The 18,382-nt window shown below is 51.2% G+C and overlaps 1 protein-coding gene across 1 annotated transcript; it reads right to left on the reverse strand.

The window, feature by feature from the left end:
- Positions 1-1,070: 1,070 nt before the first annotated feature.
- KCNK18 (potassium two pore domain channel subfamily K member 18) lies at positions 1,071-14,339 on the reverse strand. Its single transcript, XM_039871088.1, has 4 exons — positions 14,321-14,339; positions 12,392-13,032; positions 8,492-8,620; positions 1,071-3,439 (listed from the first exon to the last, which is right to left on the reverse strand). The coding sequence occupies exons 2-4, from the start codon at positions 12,609-12,611 to the stop codon at positions 2,658-2,660; spliced, it is 1,131 nt and encodes a 376-aa protein (XP_039727022.1). The 5' UTR covers positions 12,612-13,032; positions 14,321-14,339; the 3' UTR covers positions 1,071-2,657.
- Positions 14,340-18,382: the final 4,043 nt, after the last annotated feature.

Raw genomic sequence — 18,382 nt, forward strand, 5'->3', positions numbered from 1 at the left:
GTGGCTAGGACTCAGTGATAATAACGTGGCACTGACCTTAGCTTGGCAGGACACGTGATCTGAAGAACAAGGGGCAGCCATGGCAAGGACAGGAGTCCGAAGCCTCCCGCCCCCCAGCACCTCGAGAGAGAGCTGCTTCGAGGACATGGGTCCGAGGCGCTGCTACCCTGGGTGTCTGCGGCTGGGGGCGGAAGTCCAAGGAACCTCCTCCGCGGGGACCGTGGTGAGGCCAGAAGTCTGCGGCGTCCCCTCTCAGAGGGCCACGGCGGGTGACACCCCCTCCCGGAGGCCCCGTCTTGGAGGCGCCCGGCGGTGGTAGAGCTGCCAGGCGCCAAGCCGCGGACAGGCCACCTGCGGAGCCGGAGCGCGGAGCCCGCGCGGTCTGGCGGCGCCACCTGGTGGTCGCCTGGGAAAGCGCGGCCCGGCCAGCCGACCCCGCCAGCTTCACAGCCCAACACCATCCTGGCGTCATGGAGGGAAAGGTTGCTCCATCAGCTCCCCCACCGCGGGAGCTCGGAGTCCCGAGCCCGCCCGCCTGCGCCGGCCCGCCCCGGCTGCCCTTCCTTTGACAGCGCCCGCTCTCACAGCCCCTCGGGGTTCCCCGGGGTTGGGCCTCCCAGAATGACTCCCTTCATCCTCTACCTCCCCATCTTCTCCTTGGCTGTCATCTTGACCTAAATGTCCCTGAACTTCAGTTTCCTCTTCTGTTAAAAAAAAAAAAAGTGGGGAGGGGCTAACAATATCACGTGCTGGGCTGGCGGGCAACTGGACAGGACGACCCCCAAAGCCTCTGGGTCAGCGCCTCCGCCACAGGCTTTGGTCCAGGTCCTGAGAAGTCCAAGGTGAGCTGTGCATGGGGCGTTTCTGCGCCCGTGGCACAAGAATTCTTCGAAGTTCCTCAGGTGTACAGGCAAGGTCAAAAACCACCAAGCAATGGCTTGGAAGAATGAATTCACACTCCTTCACAGGAATGCGAAGAAAATAGGGAGCTGGATATAGGGTGCAGGGGTTAGAGGGGTGAGAAGTGAGGAGCAGGAAGGCATTCCGAGCCGTGTCCTGAGAACCACAGAGTAGCCACTAGCGAATGAAAGAAGCCAGTGATCATGACCTTTAATTTGTATCTGTGTCCCTGATAAGCTCCATGTTTGCATTTGAACACCTCTTTCTACCGAATCCAGAAAGGAGTGGCTGAGAGATTCATCACCACCTGTAACTAACTACCTGCCGTTTCTAGGGCTGTACCTGATTCTTCTTTGAGCCTGGGAAAACAGCATGCACTCGGTGCATTTTGAAATGAACTTGGAAGAGCCCTTCAAAACATACCTGCTTCCTTTGTTTTCGAACTAGAATCTCCTGGCACTTTTCATTGGTTCTCGTAATTGTTTTATACCCTGTAGCAAAACTCACCATTTACCTAGGGATGGACTCATTTTGCTAATCACAGGATGCAGATGGATTTTCTCAAGATTCTCTCAGAGAAACTCTGACTCTCTCAAATCAGTCATTTCTCATAACTAACCAAGGAAACAGTAAGACCCATGTGTATGCCTACCAATTCACACACTGTCTCGTTACATCCTCTCCCAGGACTAGAACTTTGGTCCATAGGCTTTGTGGCCACAGAGTGGCAACCTGGGACAGGGAGGATGAAGGCAGCAAATACAGGTGTGCTTGTGAGCAACTGAAGCTCCATTCAGCTGGGGAACAGTGTTATCCATGCCCTAGACTTAAAGCATGGGAGGGGCAACAAGCTGGGCACTGTATACCTCTCCAGTCACTCCCACGGGGCTTAACTCCTTGGCACTTCTAGCCTGCCCTGCACATGCCAATGCTTTGGTGGCCAGAGAAAGTCTTCAGGCAAAGGAAGCTGGAGGACTAGGGCATATAGGTGGGGCGCATACAGCATCTGCCACACAGACTGGCCCATTCACAAGCCAACTCATTCATGAACAGCTCAGGAGTGTATCTTCCCCGTGTGTGCCAACCCTCTCGTGTACCAATCCATTTGCTTAAGCATCGACACTTTCACGTGCCAACTCATCCAGGAGGTGCTAATCACGTGCCACCTAGTGATAACATCGTTCTGCACAAAATCTGGCATTCAGGAAGTAGCCCCATCCACTGTGAACACAGGTGACAGTTCCACTCAGTGGCATCGGCGTATTTTACAAGGGCTGGGATCGGGCTGATCTCACGCGTATTCACGCAGTCATTTAGGAAAAGAGGGCTGCTCAGCCTGGCTCTGTTCATCCAGGGTAAACGGGAAGCAGCTACGGAAGATTTCAATTTAGCACGAAGTACAAATTGCAAGAACAAAGGTAATTTTTTTTCTCGTGTTGCAAGAAAACTGGTGACTTCCATAAGGTTGTTTCATCTACAGACAGCGGTGCTTTTTAAAAGTGAAAACAGGGAAATTAATTGGACTTTGAGGCAATGGCGATACTTTCTGTCTAACGTCCTGATACAGAGGGCATTGGCTGCATTTCTGCAGGGCCTCAAGACTGAAATCAGCCCTCATGCACACCCCAAGGTCTCAGGTGACAGGCCGCAGTGCCACCAGTTTTAACGCCACTGCCCCAAAAGACAAGGCAAGGAAACCAGCTGAGCCCTCCCACATCATACAAGAGACAGCAGAGCCTTCACTTTTTAGCCGCGTCCTAAAACGTCCCTTTTGTGAAGAGCAGAATGAGATTTTTGTAGAAGCGAATCAGCCTGTTCTGTACCAGCTTGAAGGCGATGCACACAATCTCCATCCCAACGATGATATAGAGGGAGAAGAACAGGAAGAAGTGAGGGTGTTCTAAAATGGTATCCCCAAAGCCAATGGTGGTCAGCGTGACGAAGCAGAAGTAGAAGGCGCCCTCGAAGTCCATGTGCTTCTCCCAGGTGGGCAGGATGGCAGCTGCACAGGAGATGTAGGCGAAAACAATGAGGGCGATGATGGGCAGGGGGACGTCCAGCTGCTCCACCTGCTGTCCCACCTCGTCCAGGTTGCTGATGATGGAGTATGAGAGTCTCCCAGACACCAGGTCGGGACACGAGTTCCTCCTCTCCGCGGCCTGTGACGGCGGTCGCAGTGTGTTCTGTTTCTCTCGTGCAAGAAGCCTCTCAAGCAGCTCCATGTTGATGCTTGGGGCCAAGGAACACCTGCCAGGGGTGGGGCCAGTGAGCTCTTGGCCATCGATGACAATCCTGGGGATGGCTTGGTCCACGGGCTTGGTGTCAGGCTTTCTCCTGCAAAGCAGTCTGGAGCACCATTTGGGAAGGTGAGGGCGGAGGAACAGGAGTTTTCGGAACCGATTGTAAGACGTGGATAAGATGGTTGCCAGGATGTCACCTGTGTCCGTGAGGACCAGGACCATCAGGGGAATGCCAAAGAGCGCGTAGAGCATGCACAAATACTTGCCGAGCCTGGTGACGGGATAGATATGGCCGTAACCTGAGAAAGAGGACAGAGACTGGAATTGTCATGTGCTCTTCCCCCTCCCAAAAAAGCTTTAAAGAGACTTCTGCCATTTCCCCGCCTTGGCATTGACACAACGCGTTTGCAAATATTCATCCTAAAACACTCATCCACTTATGTGGCTCCCCCCGCTTTGGTAAGGGGAGCTGGAGTGACACGCAGAGCTTTTCCTTATGATAAGGAACAACTTGTGTCCAGTTCGTTGACTTGAAATGGCCTTGGCAGGGGACAGGCACGTGTTTGGGGGTGAGCTCGTTGCCTTTCATTCTGCCGTGGCCATTTCTGAGCACCCACGTGAGGATGGGCCCAGTTCATCCGAAGGACAGGATGAGCACAGGCAAGAGGGTGCAGATGGCTTTGCAATCGTACCCATCACCTCCATCATCCTCCATGAAGGCACTGGTTTTTAAGAAGCCACCCTGGTCCTCCTTGGAATGTCTGGGCCTCTTAATTTGTTTGCTTCTATATAATAGGCAATGGGTACAGCAGTGTATTTGGGACAGTAGGAAGATGGAAGGTGAATAAAATACAATTGCTGCTCTCAGTGACTTCAATGAACAGAAGGAAGTTTTTGTATTTAATGCCCATGTTTAATTTTTTATGTCATAAAGGATAATTAATATGGAAAATCCAGTTCAATTATGTAAATTAATTTGAAGGCAATCGCTAGGCTGCCGACGCCCCAAGCTCCTTGAGGGCTGCAGCTCTGCGTGGCAGACTCTGGCCTCTGACTCTGCCCTCCAGGGCTGTGCTGGTGCTTCAGTTGCCCATGGCACCAGGGTCCTGGGAGAGGACAGTGGTCCTCAATGGTCTTAGCAGTTTGCACCTGTTCCAGAGCGCTCCATGCCACCCTGGCTGGTTCCATAGGTGCCAGATGACGGCAGGGCAGTTAACTCTGTATGTGTATTCATGTTAGAGGTGTGTTTTGAGTGCTGACTGTGTGCGCTGGGGACACAGTGCTGAGCAAATTATGGGATCCAACCTCACCGAGTTCTGGTTCGGCGCAGGAGGCAGTGACGAGTCCAACAACCTCACTAGTGAGTATGGAATTACAGCTGGAGACCAAGAATTGGACATAAAAAAGCAGGCCAGTGGGTGAGCGATTAGCACAAAGACACCCAGCCTGGATCTCGCATTTCTTGAGCATCTACTTTATGCGAGGCTCTTGTGGATGAGGTTGGGGGTCCACAGGGAGCAGGCAGAGGTCTCGCCCTCTGGGAGCTCCTAGATGACAGGGACTCATAGCCTTGAGCTTAGCTCTCCTCCCTCCCGGCAGGATGCAGTAAGGACCCAACGGGTACAGGCTCTGGGATCCGAAGTGGGGACCGCATCGGCTAAGTGTCCCATTCAACACCGGGTTTGTTCCCTGGGGCTGGCCTCCTGAGAGAGTGCCGAGGCGTTTGATTGCCTCTATTCCCCTTCCTTGTTCCCTGAAGGTCACCAGCAGCTGCGGGCCTCCCCTCAAGGATGGGAAGTTGCAGGTGTGGCCTCTGGACGGCTTCTTATGCAGGCTTCAGTGAAAGCCCAGAAACACTGAGGAGATCACAGTGGGGGCAGGATTTAAGGGAGAGGAAGGACGGGGTCAGGGTGGGCCATAGATGGGATGGACAGGCCTGTGGGGTTTCCCAGGACGTGGGGCTTCCGGTGCCAGAGCCGTGCCATTCCCGGGCCAACCAGGAAGTAGGTCGCTCTAGCCATGGCAGAGGGCATGGAGAGATGCCCCAGGGCAGGGACAAGGAGGGAGGGGATGCCAGGAGCTCAGAGGGGCCAGGCCATGATGTCCCAGAGGAGTCCGGGCCCTGGGTGTTAGCAAAGATCCCCATGCCCAAGCATGTCATGGGCCCCACGGAGCCAACAGCCCTTAAGGATGTCAGCAGCGGCCATGAGGACTTATAGATAGGGGCGACCGTGTTTTCCAGACAGTCAATAAGCCCCCAGGTCTAGTGCACCCCCAGAAAAGTCAGGAGAGATTCCACAGCAGAAATTCCCCAGACTCAAGTACGGGTCAGATCTTTTTTGGTTTTTTTTCCCCTAAGGAAAGAATATCACCTTTCTTACGAGATTTATAAAACATTTTTTGGAGTCAAAATTCCCTGCATAGCAAAACCCCTAATGCTGGCAACCACCATTATCACCACATTGAATGGACAATCAGGTGACGTGTCCAGGGTCACACAGCCCCCGGGTGACAAGAGTAGGAACCCCTCACCCGAAGTCCTCCCCCGACACACATGCCCAACCCAGTGCTCTCCTTTGCAAAGGTGGGTTTAGCACATTATAAGAAAAGACTTCATGGCTGCCTCTGGGTAGGGTATGTTTACAATCCAGAAGACACACTGCATTTTAGAAAACTCATCAAGGAAGCAAGTCTTAGAGAGCGCACCGCCCCTGTGAAGGAAATGTATTAACTATCCCGATTACTGAATGCTGAAATGCATAACGGAAAATCATATCATTTCTTCTAGTGCACTTATAGAGTCCATAACGATCAGCCCACTCTACTTAGGCTGTGAGGGCTTAATAGCCCAGGCACTTATCTCTCTAATCCAAGGGGGCCGACCCAATTGGAAATGACTGGGGATTGGCCAACCTCACACCTCTCAGGTGTCCCTTCCCCGGCATCAAGGCCAGGTGCATTTCAGGTGACCCAGAGATGCAGAGCAGGACACAGTATTACCAGCAGGACCTTCAAACATCATTATCGATTACAGGCAGTGCAGAACCTTCCCCAACATCCTCTTCCAGTTGTAATTACCGGACAGCCTGATATCCTAATCGACTTGTCCTGTGGGTAGTAACGTCATTGTCTTGGGATTTAAACCAAGCTAATTCCCTTTAGATCAGTGATTTGCAGCCTGGACTCCCAATAGCACCGCCTGGAGGACATTGGAAAAGACTGATGCGTGGGCCCGTTCCCAGAGATTCTGACTTGATTGGTGGGGGGTGGGGGCCAGGAATGGGAGTTTCTAAAAGACATCCCGGTGATCCTGAAGGGCGGCCAGGGCTGAGAACACCAGCATCGAGTCACTGCTTCTCACGTGTTAGTGTGCGTCAGAATTACCCAGAGAACTTGTTGAAAAACAGATCGCTGGGCCCCACACCCATGGTTTCTGACTCAGTAGGTGTCGGATGGGACCTGAGAATTAACTTGAATTCCCAACGCATTCTCGGATGAGGCTCAGGCTACTGGTCCAGGGCCCATCGTTTGATAACCATTGCACTGGGTCAGTGGCTCTCAGTAGGGGGCAATTTTGCCCCCCAGGGGACCTTTGTTGAAGCCTGGAGACATTTTGGCTGTTAGAACCGGTGGGTACCACGGAGGAAGAGGTGGGTACATCTAGTGGATAGAGGCCAGGGATGCTGCTAAACATCCTGCAAGGCACAGGACGAGCCCCCACAGCAAAGAATCATCTAGTGCAAAAAGAATCATCTAGTGCAAGATGCCAATAGTAACAAGACTTAGAAACGCCGCATGCAATCAATCCCCCGAAGTTCTGGCGAGAAAAACCAACCAAACCGTGTACTCTTGGCCCCTTGCCCACTGCCAGCATCTTCCCCATAGTGGCTGCTCCTTGTGACTGCTGCCCCCTTAAAGTGTTCTCTTGAGCTGTAGGCCCCCCTGAAAAGGCCAGCTATGCCCTGCCTCTGCCTCACTGGCAATGACCTCCCTGTCAGAGCCTTAGCCCGCTGCTGAATGGGACAGTCATAGGGTTGAGAATTAAATAAGATAATGCATATAAAGCACGTTCGCAGCGGCTCGGTGCTCGTCAGTGCTCAGGAGCGTAGCTGTTGCTGTTTCTGCGCGTTACCCCGACTGTATCCGGCGACTGAGACCAGTTCTGAAAGAAACCACCTGGGGCGCTGGTGACAACGAAACCCACCTCCTCCCGCTGCCCTTTGCCCAGAGGTCTGTCTAGACCCGCATACCCAGCAGGGCCGAGTGTCTCCACCTGGAGGCGCGACTGGAGCCTGAACCTTGACGCCCTGAATCATCACCGCCACTCCAGGTCCAGAGTCGCCCAAGCCCACCCAGGCTACCCACCCAAGCTAGAGGCCTTGGCGTCTTCCTCCTCCTCCTCCTCCTCCTCCCCTTCGCATCTGCCCACCGCGGACTTTCCTTAAAGTCCTCCTTCAACTCGCCCCTCTTTCCATCCTCATGACCGTCGTCCTAGATCAGGCCACCGCTGTCATCTCTCACCAAGGCTGTTGCAGAAACCTCCCTTCTGGTCTCCCTGCCGCCTTTCTTACCCTCTCTGGCCAACCTCCATGCTGGAGCTGGAGTGATCTTTCTAGAATGCTGAGCTGGCATGTCCTTCCCTTGCTTAAAACCCTCTGGACGCTGGCCACTGCCCTGAGGAGGAACCCAACCTCCTTAGCTGGGCCGGCAGAGCCTTCCCCAGATCGGGCCCCTCCTTTCTCTCTCTCTCTATCTCTCTCTCTCTCTCTCTCTCTCTCTCTCTCATGGCCCCAGCCCCCTAACTCCACCTCCCACTGCAATGCGGGCATATTCCTTAGCTCATCTAGATCTCTGGGCCTCAGTGCTTTGTCTTCCATATAAGCCATGCAGCTGGTGCCTCCTGCTCCCGCCTCTGCCTCAGGCGTGGCTGTCATCCCTCAGTGCTGTGATGCCACCAGTGCTTCAAGCGCTGCCTGTGCTCTACCACTTGGCTTGTCACATACTGACCATGTACCCTGGGCACAGCAGTACTGTTGCTTGGCTTGGTAGCTTACACTGCTGAGAGCAGAAACTGGGTACAACCACCCGCTCGAAAGTACACCCAAGCAGTACCTGAAAGGCATTCTTTTCTAATGCACAAAATACCTTAGGCAGCTAACCTTCTACCTCCTGGGGTTACCCTGTGCGGTGGGACCCCAGCACGTATAGGCCTTCCACAGTAAATGAATGGAATGTTCCAGCAAATGAATGGAATGTTCCAGCATCCTCACTGAGGGTCACCAGCATCCCCCTTCCCGCCACCCCTTGACCCCAGGTCTCTCTGCCAGGCCCAACCTTGCCTTTGAACTTACCCACGGTGCTGATCACAGTGCAGCAGAAAAAGAGCGAGCTCAGAAAGGACCAGTCCGTAGACCTGCTAAACCACTGGGGCTTCACCTTCGGCAGCAGCTCCCTGAGATCCCGCTTCTTGCCTTCCATAACTCAAGAAAGAGAGGGCCAGAGTGAGGGAGAGGGTTCCGCCCTTCAAGACAGGTCCTGCCCAGGTGAACGGGAGTCTTCCCCAGGGACCAAAAGCACCCCCCCCCCATCTTATGGGCCCATCAGCACCAAAACTTGGCTCTCAGAGCCCGGCTTTTAAATGTCTCTGCAGTTAGGTCCTGCTCCAGTGCCTGCAGAGAGCACCCAAGGGAGAGGCCCCAGGGGTCTGGTGTGAGCTCCGCCATGGGACTGCTGTCTAAATTTTCTGAGCCTCCGTTCCTTCCACCTTGCAAAGGAGCATGCTAACTTCTGCTCTCTCTCACCAGATTCTTGTGAACTTAAAGCAAAAAGGCTCTTATGCAATGCAAGCTGCTACATGGCTGCGACCCGCACCCATTCCTGGAGGTCGTTACGCTTGATGGAGGCTGGTGATTGTGCTGGAATCTGTAGGCACCCGCTGCCTGAGGATGTCTCGGGCGGTTGGCAGAAACAGGTCTGGGAGCCCTGGCTTCTCAAGGAATTCCCAAATGGTTCTTTTGGCCTAGCAGCCAGTGGCTTTGGGGATCCTGGGAGCCACCTGCCAGACTCCGGAACAGTTATAAGAGGATGTCTCAGAGACTGGCGTACAACACAAAGTCGCAGCTCATTTGAATGGGCACCAACCTGGGAGCCCAGACACCTGCATTTTACACCCAGCCCTGACGGTGACTACTTCCCGTAGCCTTGGCCTGGAGGCTTCTTTCNTCTCTCTCTCTCGCGGGCCCAGCCCTAACTCCACCTCCCTGCAATGCTGGGCATATTCCTTGGCTCATCCGTCCTCTGGGCCTCGGGTGCTGTCTTCACGCCTCGCCTTCGCCCACGCTGGTGCCTCCTGCTCCCGCCTCTGCCTCGCGTAGCTGTCATCCCCTCCAGGGAGGCTTTAACAGGTGCTCACCACTTCAGTCTTGCCTCTCAGATCACCCCCAAGCCTGCGGCAGCTGCCCCACCTCTGTGCTCCCACAAAACCCCGAGCACGTCACATGCTGACCATGTCTGGGTGCCCGGGGGCCTGGGCTGGCAGGTGCTGTTGGCAGGCGGTGTTTTGTACAGAGCACTCAGCTGAGGGGCCAGGAGGGGCTGGATTGCAGCCCACGCCCAGCTCGGGGGGGTCTACGCCCAGGCTTGGTGCTGCACCCCCCTGAAGGAAGGGCATTCTTTTCTAATTCGCACAAAGATGCCTTATGGGCCAGTGACAGCCCTGCTCTCTGCTGCATCCCCGGAGCTGGGAACAGTGCCCACCTATGCACGGTAGGACTGGCACCGTATAGGCCTTCCACAGTAAATGAATGGAATGTTCCAGCAAATGAATGGAATGTTCCAGCATCCTCACCGAGGGTCACCAGCATCCCCCTTCCCGCCACCCCTCGACCCCAGGTCTCTCTGCCAGGCCCAACCTTGCCTTTGAACTTACCCACGGTGCTGATCACAGTGCAGCAGAAAAAGAGCGAGCTCAGAAAGGACCAGTCCGTAGACCTGCTAAACCACTGGGGCTTCACCTTCAGCAGCAGCTCCCTGAGATCCCGCTTCTTGCCTTCCATAACTCAAGAAAGAGAGGGCCAGAGTGAGGGAGAGGGTTCCGCCCTTCAAGACAGGTCCTGCCCAGGTGAACGGGAGTCTTCCCCAGGGACCAAAAGCACCCCCCCCCCATCTTATGGGCCCATCAGCACCAAAACTTGGCTCTCAGAGCCCGGCTTTTAAATGTCTCTGCAGTTAGGTCCTGCTCCAGTGCCTGCAGAGAGCACCCAAGGGAGAGGCCCCAGGGGTCTGGTGTGAGCTCCGCCATGGGACTGCTGTCTAAATTTTCTGAGCCTCCGTTCCTTCCACCTTGCAAAGGAGCATGCTAACTTCTGCTCTCTCTCACCAGATTCTTGTGAACTTAAAGCAAAAAGGCTCTTATGCAATGCAAGCTATTACATGGCTGCAACCCGCACCCATTCCTGGAGGTCGTTACGCTTGATGGAGGCTGGTGATTGTGCTGGAATCTGTAGGCACCCGCTGCCTGAGGATGTCTCGGGCGGTTGGCAGAAACAGGTCTGGGAGCCCTGGCTTCTCAAGGAATTCCCAAATGGTTCTTTTGGCCTAGCAGCCAGTGGCTTTGGGGATCCTGGGAGCCACCTGCCAGACTCCGGAACAGTTATAAGAGGATGTCTCAGAGACTGGCGTACAACACAAAGTCGCAGCTCATTTGAATGGGCACCAACCTGGGAGCCCAGACACCTGCATTTTACACCCAGCCCTGACGGTGACTACTTCCCGTAGCCTTGGCCTGGAGGCTTCTTTCTGAGCCTCAGTTCCCCCCCCCCCAGGAGGAGCATGACGTGGTGGTGAAAAGCTCTGGCTCAGGAGTCCAATGCTTGGGGTTGGGTGCCTGGCTCCACTTTCCAATGCGTGCCCTCGGGCAAGCTGCTTAACTCCCAGTGCTTTGGTTTCTTAATCGGTAAAAGGGGCACAGGTCACACCCGCCTCATAGGGTTGGTATGAGGAGGAAGCGAGCTAATGCATAGAAAATGTTTGGCACAGGGTCTGCGCTTAGTGCTTATTGAGCATTTTAATCTCCATTGAAAATCGGTACAAAATGAGGTTGGACCAGCTACGTGTTCCCATACCATTCTGAGCAACAGAATCACCTGGGAAACTTTTAAATGATCAGATTCTGAGCCCAGGCCCAGAGATCTTGATTAAGTGGGTTTGGGGAAGAGCCTGGGAACGCATATTTTAGACAGAGATGCGTGGCCAGGTTTGGAAAGCCCTGAACTTGTTGACGGTCTAGACCCAGTGATGGCTCAGAGTGTCTGAGCAGCAGTGATGGCAGATGTCATCTCCCAGGTCTGTTTAGTAGGATGCGTCTGTCTACTACAGATGCAGAGAGAAGGAGCAGGGCCCTCCACGGAGGGGAGACTGCCTCCTGTGACCAGCCTCTAGGCAGCCCCAAAAGGGAGGACCTGCCTCTAGTAGAAATAAGCAACTGAATGCAAACGAATGCAATAAGGATATATATACAGTGCCTTGTGCCTACCAAGAGGCTTCATGTTTGTTACCTTGGTCCCTGTGATTGTAGGTCCCCTTATGTCCAGCACACTGAGACCCAGAGAGGGTAACAGTTCTGCCTGGGATCACATGACAAGCTGGGAGAGCCATGAGGACTAGAACCAGGCTTCCAAGTTCTTCTCACAATCCCTGCCCCATCCCCTGAGTTCAACAACAGAAAGGGCTGTTTGAAACAGGAGGTGAGAGAATAGGGGGGCAGGCTGCTATCTTGGGCGTCCACGCCCAATTTGGATCGTTCTTTGAACTCTAGTCCCTGTAAACTGAGTCATGGGGTGCAACAAGCATAGTTCTGAGGACCAGCTTAGGAGACCCTACCCCAGATCCAGTCACCCCCCCACCCCACCTCACCCAATCTCCAGCAATTCACCCTCCCCAGATCCAGCGGGTCTGAGTGGGGCTGGGAGCTGAGGCAAAGGGACAGGACTGCTCTCCAGAGTAGCTGCTGGGTGCTCACGCTTTTCCTACATTCTTCACAGTAACCCCAAGAGGCCGTTATTCTCCCCATTTACAGAGGAGAAAACTGAGAGGCTCAGAGAGGAGAAGCCACTGGCCTAAGGTCACCCAGGAAAGGGGAGGCTACGCACAAAAGGCTCCCAGACCCAGCCTCCCATAAGGGAGCCCTCTGCTGTCTGGGGGCTGCCCCTGCCCACGGAGAAGAGGCCGCCCTGCCCAGATGAGCCACATACCAGTCCTGTTGCATGTCAACGTGCTGCAGAGCTTCCCCAAGAACTCCTCGAACTCCTGGTCATCGGCCCCCAGGTCCTGGCTCCCCTCAATGGCTGAGAAGAGCACAGCACCCACCAGGGCATAGGTCACCAGAGAACAGAGGAAGCAGAGGCGAGGAATGAGCTTCTCCAGGGCCTGCTGGCAGCACTTCCTGGCCTGGGGTGGCCCTGCAGCCTCCATCCTCCCAGGAGCTCGCAGGACCAGAGGTGCTGGTAGAAGAGGCAGGAGCACCCAGGCCCCTCCAGGAGGAGGAGGGTGGGGGTGCGCCCCGGGAATGGCCAGGCTCCAGCGCTAAGTGGATGATGCGTGCGCATCCCCCCAAGGACTCGGAGCGGTCGGAGCTCATTGCTTTCAGTTCATCTGAGTTACTCAGATGGTGCCCCTCCCCAGCGCCCCAAATTGCTATTGATCCACCAGGCCGACGGGCGCCCAGCGGCCCGGCCAGCCCGAGAGCTGCCTCTGGGAGGAGGGCGTGGTCGTCACTTGTGCTTTGGCGTTTCTCATCCCAAAGCTGCAGTTTTGACTTCCAGGTACTAAATCTGACTTTTGGTTTTTAGTCAAGTGATTGTCCTTCCTGAGGGTTGTCTGTGGTACCTGGTCTCTTGGACGGATAGTAGTAGCAGTAATAACAATAACAATAATAATAATAATAACAACAACAACAACTACTACTACTACTGCAGACAGAGCTCCACAGTTTACAAAGGGTCTTTATCCTGTGTGGACCTAATTATTGGTCCATACCCGCCCTTGCCGTGACCTAATGCAGGCAGAGCGGACCTCCTCACCCCTCGCTGTTGGACTAGCCCAAGCGACTTGCTCCGGTCAATAGGATGTTAACAGACGTGACGTGATCAGGGGCTTGCAATGTGCTTTTGCAGGTGGACTTGCTCTGCTGGGCCCTGTCTCAGCCATGAAAAAATGTGCCCCAGACGGTAGATGTAAGATGTGTACACATTCAGATTTCCTTTCATGAAAAGATTTTCTGTGCAGCTTTGTGACTGCCTCCAGCTGTTCGTTCTTTCGGGGTTCACTCTCAGCTTCAAACCCTCTTCTGGGGAAGCTCCTGCCCAACCACTGAGCAAGCTGAGGGCGCATCCTGGGGTGGGATGTCGGTAGTAGAGGAGGCTGTGCATGGTTAGGGCCGGAGATGTATGGGAACTCTCTGTACTTTCTGCTCAATTTTTCTGTGAACCTAAAACTGCTCTAAAAAAAGTCTCCTTTTTTTTTTTTTCTTGAAACTTACTGGATGGGTTTAACTGAAGATTGGACACAACAGTAAAATTAATAAACTCAAAGACAGTCAAGATGAAGAAACAGGAATGAAGGTTATCCTCTCACGTTCAAAAAAAGACTTTATATGAAACAATGTTTAAAAAAAACAACGACTGGACTTCAGGCAAGATAAGATAGTGATCTACCAGAGAAGGGACATGAAAGAGCTGAACCCTAGGGTGCCTCAGCTTGTTGCCTTCAGACGGTTTCTGGGTGGTGGCACAGGGATGGGGATGTGGCAGAGCTGGAAGGATTCCCTAAGTTGAGCAGAATGAGCTGAGAGTCTGGGGAGATCAGCGCAGTTAGAATTATTAAGGCAGAGAGCACAAGAAGAACGAGAGCTTCACAAAGTAAAAACACTGTAGACTTGCAAAGGTCTCCCCACCCTCACAAGTATGTAGCAGAGGACTGACGAACAAACACATGCATATGAGGAAACTGGCAAGGGTGGGGGGAGGAGCTGTCCCAAAGGATTAGAGGGAGCAGTGGTGCCTGGTGTTCACATGCGGCTGGGAATAGTGTCTGTTCTAACCAGTCGAACTCAAAAAATTTATAGAAAGCCTAAAAACTCATACCTCCTAGGGAATGAGGTAGAGAACTCAGAAAAGTCTTACCTTAATAGAGAGGAACGAGGAGCTCCAGACTGAGCACTGTTCTGGGTCACCTAACGTCAGAAAGAAATGATGTGACAGGATCAAACTGTTTCCAAGTAACTTAACTGCGTCCCAGAACAAAGCTCGAAAAGATTTATAGGAATGTAAAAATATCCAGTATACAGAAAGGTAACAGTCATGATGTCTGGCATCCAATAAAAGATTACCAGGAATGAAAAAAAAAAAAAGGCAGAAACACATGATTCATAGGAGAGGAATTAATCTAATCCAGCCCAGAATAAACATAGATATTAGAATCAGCAGAGGACATTGCAACAGTTATTGTTGTTGTATTCTACATACGAAAAAAGTTAAGTAGGAAAAAGTAGAAATAAGAAGATATTTTAAGAGACCTAAATCAAACTGCTAGAGATAGAAGCTACAGTGTCTGAGATGAAAAATACACTAAATGAGATTAACAACAGAAAGAGAATGCAGAAGAAAAGATTAATGAACTTGAAGACGTAGCAATAAAAACTACCAAAAATAAAACAGGAAGAAGGGGAAAAAAAGAACTTTTACAAAACAAAGGAGAATCGATGAGCTGTGGGACAACTTAAAGCAGTCAATATATTGTAACTGGAGTCCCTTAAAGGGGAAGGAGACAGAAAAAATATTTGAAGAAACAATGACTAAATATTTTCTAAATGTATGAAGCCATAAACCCAAAGATTCAAGAAGTTCAGAACTCCAAGCACAAGAAATATTAAGAAAACTATGCCAAGGGACATCATAATCGAGTTGCTCAAAACCAGTGATAAAGGGAAAATATTAAAAGCAGCCAAAGGGAAAAGGCATGTTATGTGTACTGCTGCTGTAACAAATGACCACAAACTTAGATGCTTGCAAGTCCAAATGAGTCTCACTGGGCCGAACTCAAAGCACAGTTAGGGCTACATTCCTTCCTGGGGGCTCCAGTGATGAAGCCATTTATTTGTCATGTAATCTCACATGGACGCAGGTTCCAGGGGTTGGGATGCAGATATCTTTGAGGGGCCGTTATTCTGCCTCTCGCTTTCGGTGCAGAGGAACGAAAATAAGGATGATGGCGACTTTCTCGTCAGAAACGATGCCGGCGAGAGGGCTGTGGCACGATCTTCAAAGCCCTGAAAGAAGAAAAACCGACCTAGGATTCTATACCCAGCAACGAATACCTTTCAAAAATGAAATCGAAGTCAAGTCTTTCATACACACAGAAGCCAAAAAAAAATCCATCACCGCCAGATCTGTGTTACAAGAAATGTTAAAGGGAGTCCTCCAGGAGGGGGGAAGGAAAATGACAGTGGATGGCAGTCTGGATGGACCCAAAGGCACGAGAGCATTAGAAATGGTGACGATGTGGGTAAATATGCACCTTTTGTTTACATGATTTAAGTATCTTTGAAGATAATTGACTGTTTAAACAAAAATATTAACATCGTCTACTACAGGGATTTATAACATCTAAATGTCTGCCATTTATAACTTCTAAATGTATGACAAAAAATAAAATGTGTGACAAGAATAGGATAAAGGCCAGCGGGGGAGGGAAACAGAGGTATACTCGTTCAATGTTCTTATGCTGTATGTAAAGTGGCATAATATCACTTGAAGGTAGACTGTGATAAGTTAAAGATGTAGATTATGAACCCTAAGGCAGCCACTAAAATAATGCAAGAGTTACAGCTAATAAGCCAACAAAGAGATACAAAGAATAATAAAATACTCAATGAATCCAGATGGAAGAAGGCTTATTTTACAATAGTGGTGACAGAGATGGACATAAATGGAGCTAAGATCATCTAGTTCATCAGCTCTAAGATCCACATTTTTTTCTGACGCTTATACTTCCCTGAAATCAAGACGTATTGTTCAGTCAGTGGTATTTTTCAATGCTATCAACCATGAAACAATTGTGAGGTAGTTGCATGGTGAAAAACATTCCATGGCCACTTTCTGTCAAAATTAAGAAAGTACCAGCAGCAAGGTATTTTACATTTAATAGAATGTGGATATCGTACTATGTGGATATATTTGCAGGCAGAATTGACTGGATGTAATGGATTGACTATGGGGAGCAAGGAAGAGGAAGAAATCAAATCACAATTCAGGAGACAGAGGTGCCGATTCTGAGATGAAAGAGCAGCGGAGTTTGAAAGAGAGAGCTCAACATCTCACTTTTGTTCAAAGTAAGTTTGGGGTTTCTGTAAGACACACGAGTGAAAATGTCGGGAGGCGGTTTGGCACTTCGGTTGGAGACAAGAAGAGAGATCCATGTTTGGACAGATGGTGTGCGATGGTCCACAAAATGGTAAAAGAGTGACCAAGACTTCCCGACCCATCCAGACTGGCTGGCTTCTGAGAAACTCCAACATATGTGGACAAGCAGAGGAGAAACCTGCAGAAGCCACTCAGGTTGGTCAGCCAGAGCAGTCAGTAGAAAATCCTGAGGGATGCCATCTTAGAAGCCAGGAGGACAACTCAGAGAAGTCAACCCAGTTGAATGCTCCTCATGGGTAAAGAAAGATGCTAGTACATGTGAGTATCAGCATAGAGAAAAACCTGGAGGATTATATGGCACATCGTTACCAGGGATGATCTCCGATGGCTGGAATGCAGGGGGTTCTTCTTTTCTCTTAACTTTAATTTTCTTATATTATGTATTTCTGTGACGGATTAATTATTTAAAAGGAAAAACTAATACGGCAAGTTAGTAAAGCATATTGATTTTGTGAGTGAGGATGCGTCCACGTAACAGGTGTTTGATAAATGTTAGTTACCCTCCTCTGCCCTCCTGAGGTTTTGCATTATGACAGGAGTCTTCCAAAGAGTCAAAGCCCTCGGAAAGGTTTTAGAGATGGAATGAATTTCTGATAGCTCAACTGACAGGTAGCAAAGACCTCTTTGAACAGAGATAGGCCCTTTCGGCAGCCCTGGGGTCACGGCAGGACGCCTGCTGCCTCTCAGACGAAGCATGACTGCGACCCCATGCTCATTGCCCTGACCCCGCAGGAGAGGCTGGAACGGAACCTCAGAGCCACCCTGAAATCCACGCACAACACAGGTCCATTCTTCCCCGAAATCTGAATTTTTACTAGTTAGAAATGCCCAACAATTCAGAAAGTGGGCAGAGGTCCAAACCCTGAAAAGAAGGAACACCCCGCTAGTGATGTCGACAGCCTGTTGTTCATTTCTGAGAATGTTCCTTAAGGTGAATAATGTATGCACCTTATAGCCTCACATTCCTTAAGAGGCCGGGGTTAAGGGAGCTTGAAGGTTCCCACTGAGTGCGAGCTTCTCTTCCCCAGAGGCATTTCAGACAGGCACAATGCTTGGCTGCAGCCGGAGAGTTCTTGAACTCTAAACGCTCCACCCCCCACCCCAAGCAAAGCCACAGCACCCAGCCCCAGCTGGAAACACAGTTGCATCAGGATGGTCAATGTCTTTGATACAATGTAAACGTGACATAGAAAAAGTGAATTAAGTGTTTAAAATAACCACAACCCCTTACAAAGAGATAGCAAGCCTCATTGGGGATGGTTCCTTACTCTTTGCCTCTAATACAATGAAATATCTACATCCTCTGTCATGTGACTTTGCAGTGCATCCCAGTGGAACTGGCCAGTAAGTATTCTATCCCCGCTCCATTAATGTTGGGCTTGGCCATGTGACTTTGGCCAATGAAAGGGTAGCAGATGATGCCAGAAAAAGGCGTTTTAATGTGTTTGCTTGGATTGGTTTGGTTTCCTAGGCTTCTGCTATGCACCATAAGAAGCACATTCTCTGGGAGGTGTTTGTCCCAGAGACGGTTAGCTGACCAGAACTCCCCACCCCGCACCTCAAGCAAAGCCACAGCACCCAGCAGCCCCAGCCCACAAACCAGCTGCAGATCTAGGGGAATAAACGAGGAGGTGGTAGGAATTGATAGATGCCGATGCGTGTCACCTTCCCCTCCTAATGACACATTATTCTAAAGATTCAGTTTATTGAAAAGTCAAATACAGAATTACTATATGATCCAGAAATTTCATTCCTAGACATATA

Source organism: Pteropus medius, unplaced genomic scaffold (genome assembly GCF_902729225.1).
Source record: "Pteropus medius unplaced genomic scaffold, Ma_sr-lr_union100, whole genome shotgun sequence".
Classification (NCBI taxonomy): Eukaryota; Metazoa; Chordata; class Mammalia; order Chiroptera; family Pteropodidae; genus Pteropus; species Pteropus medius.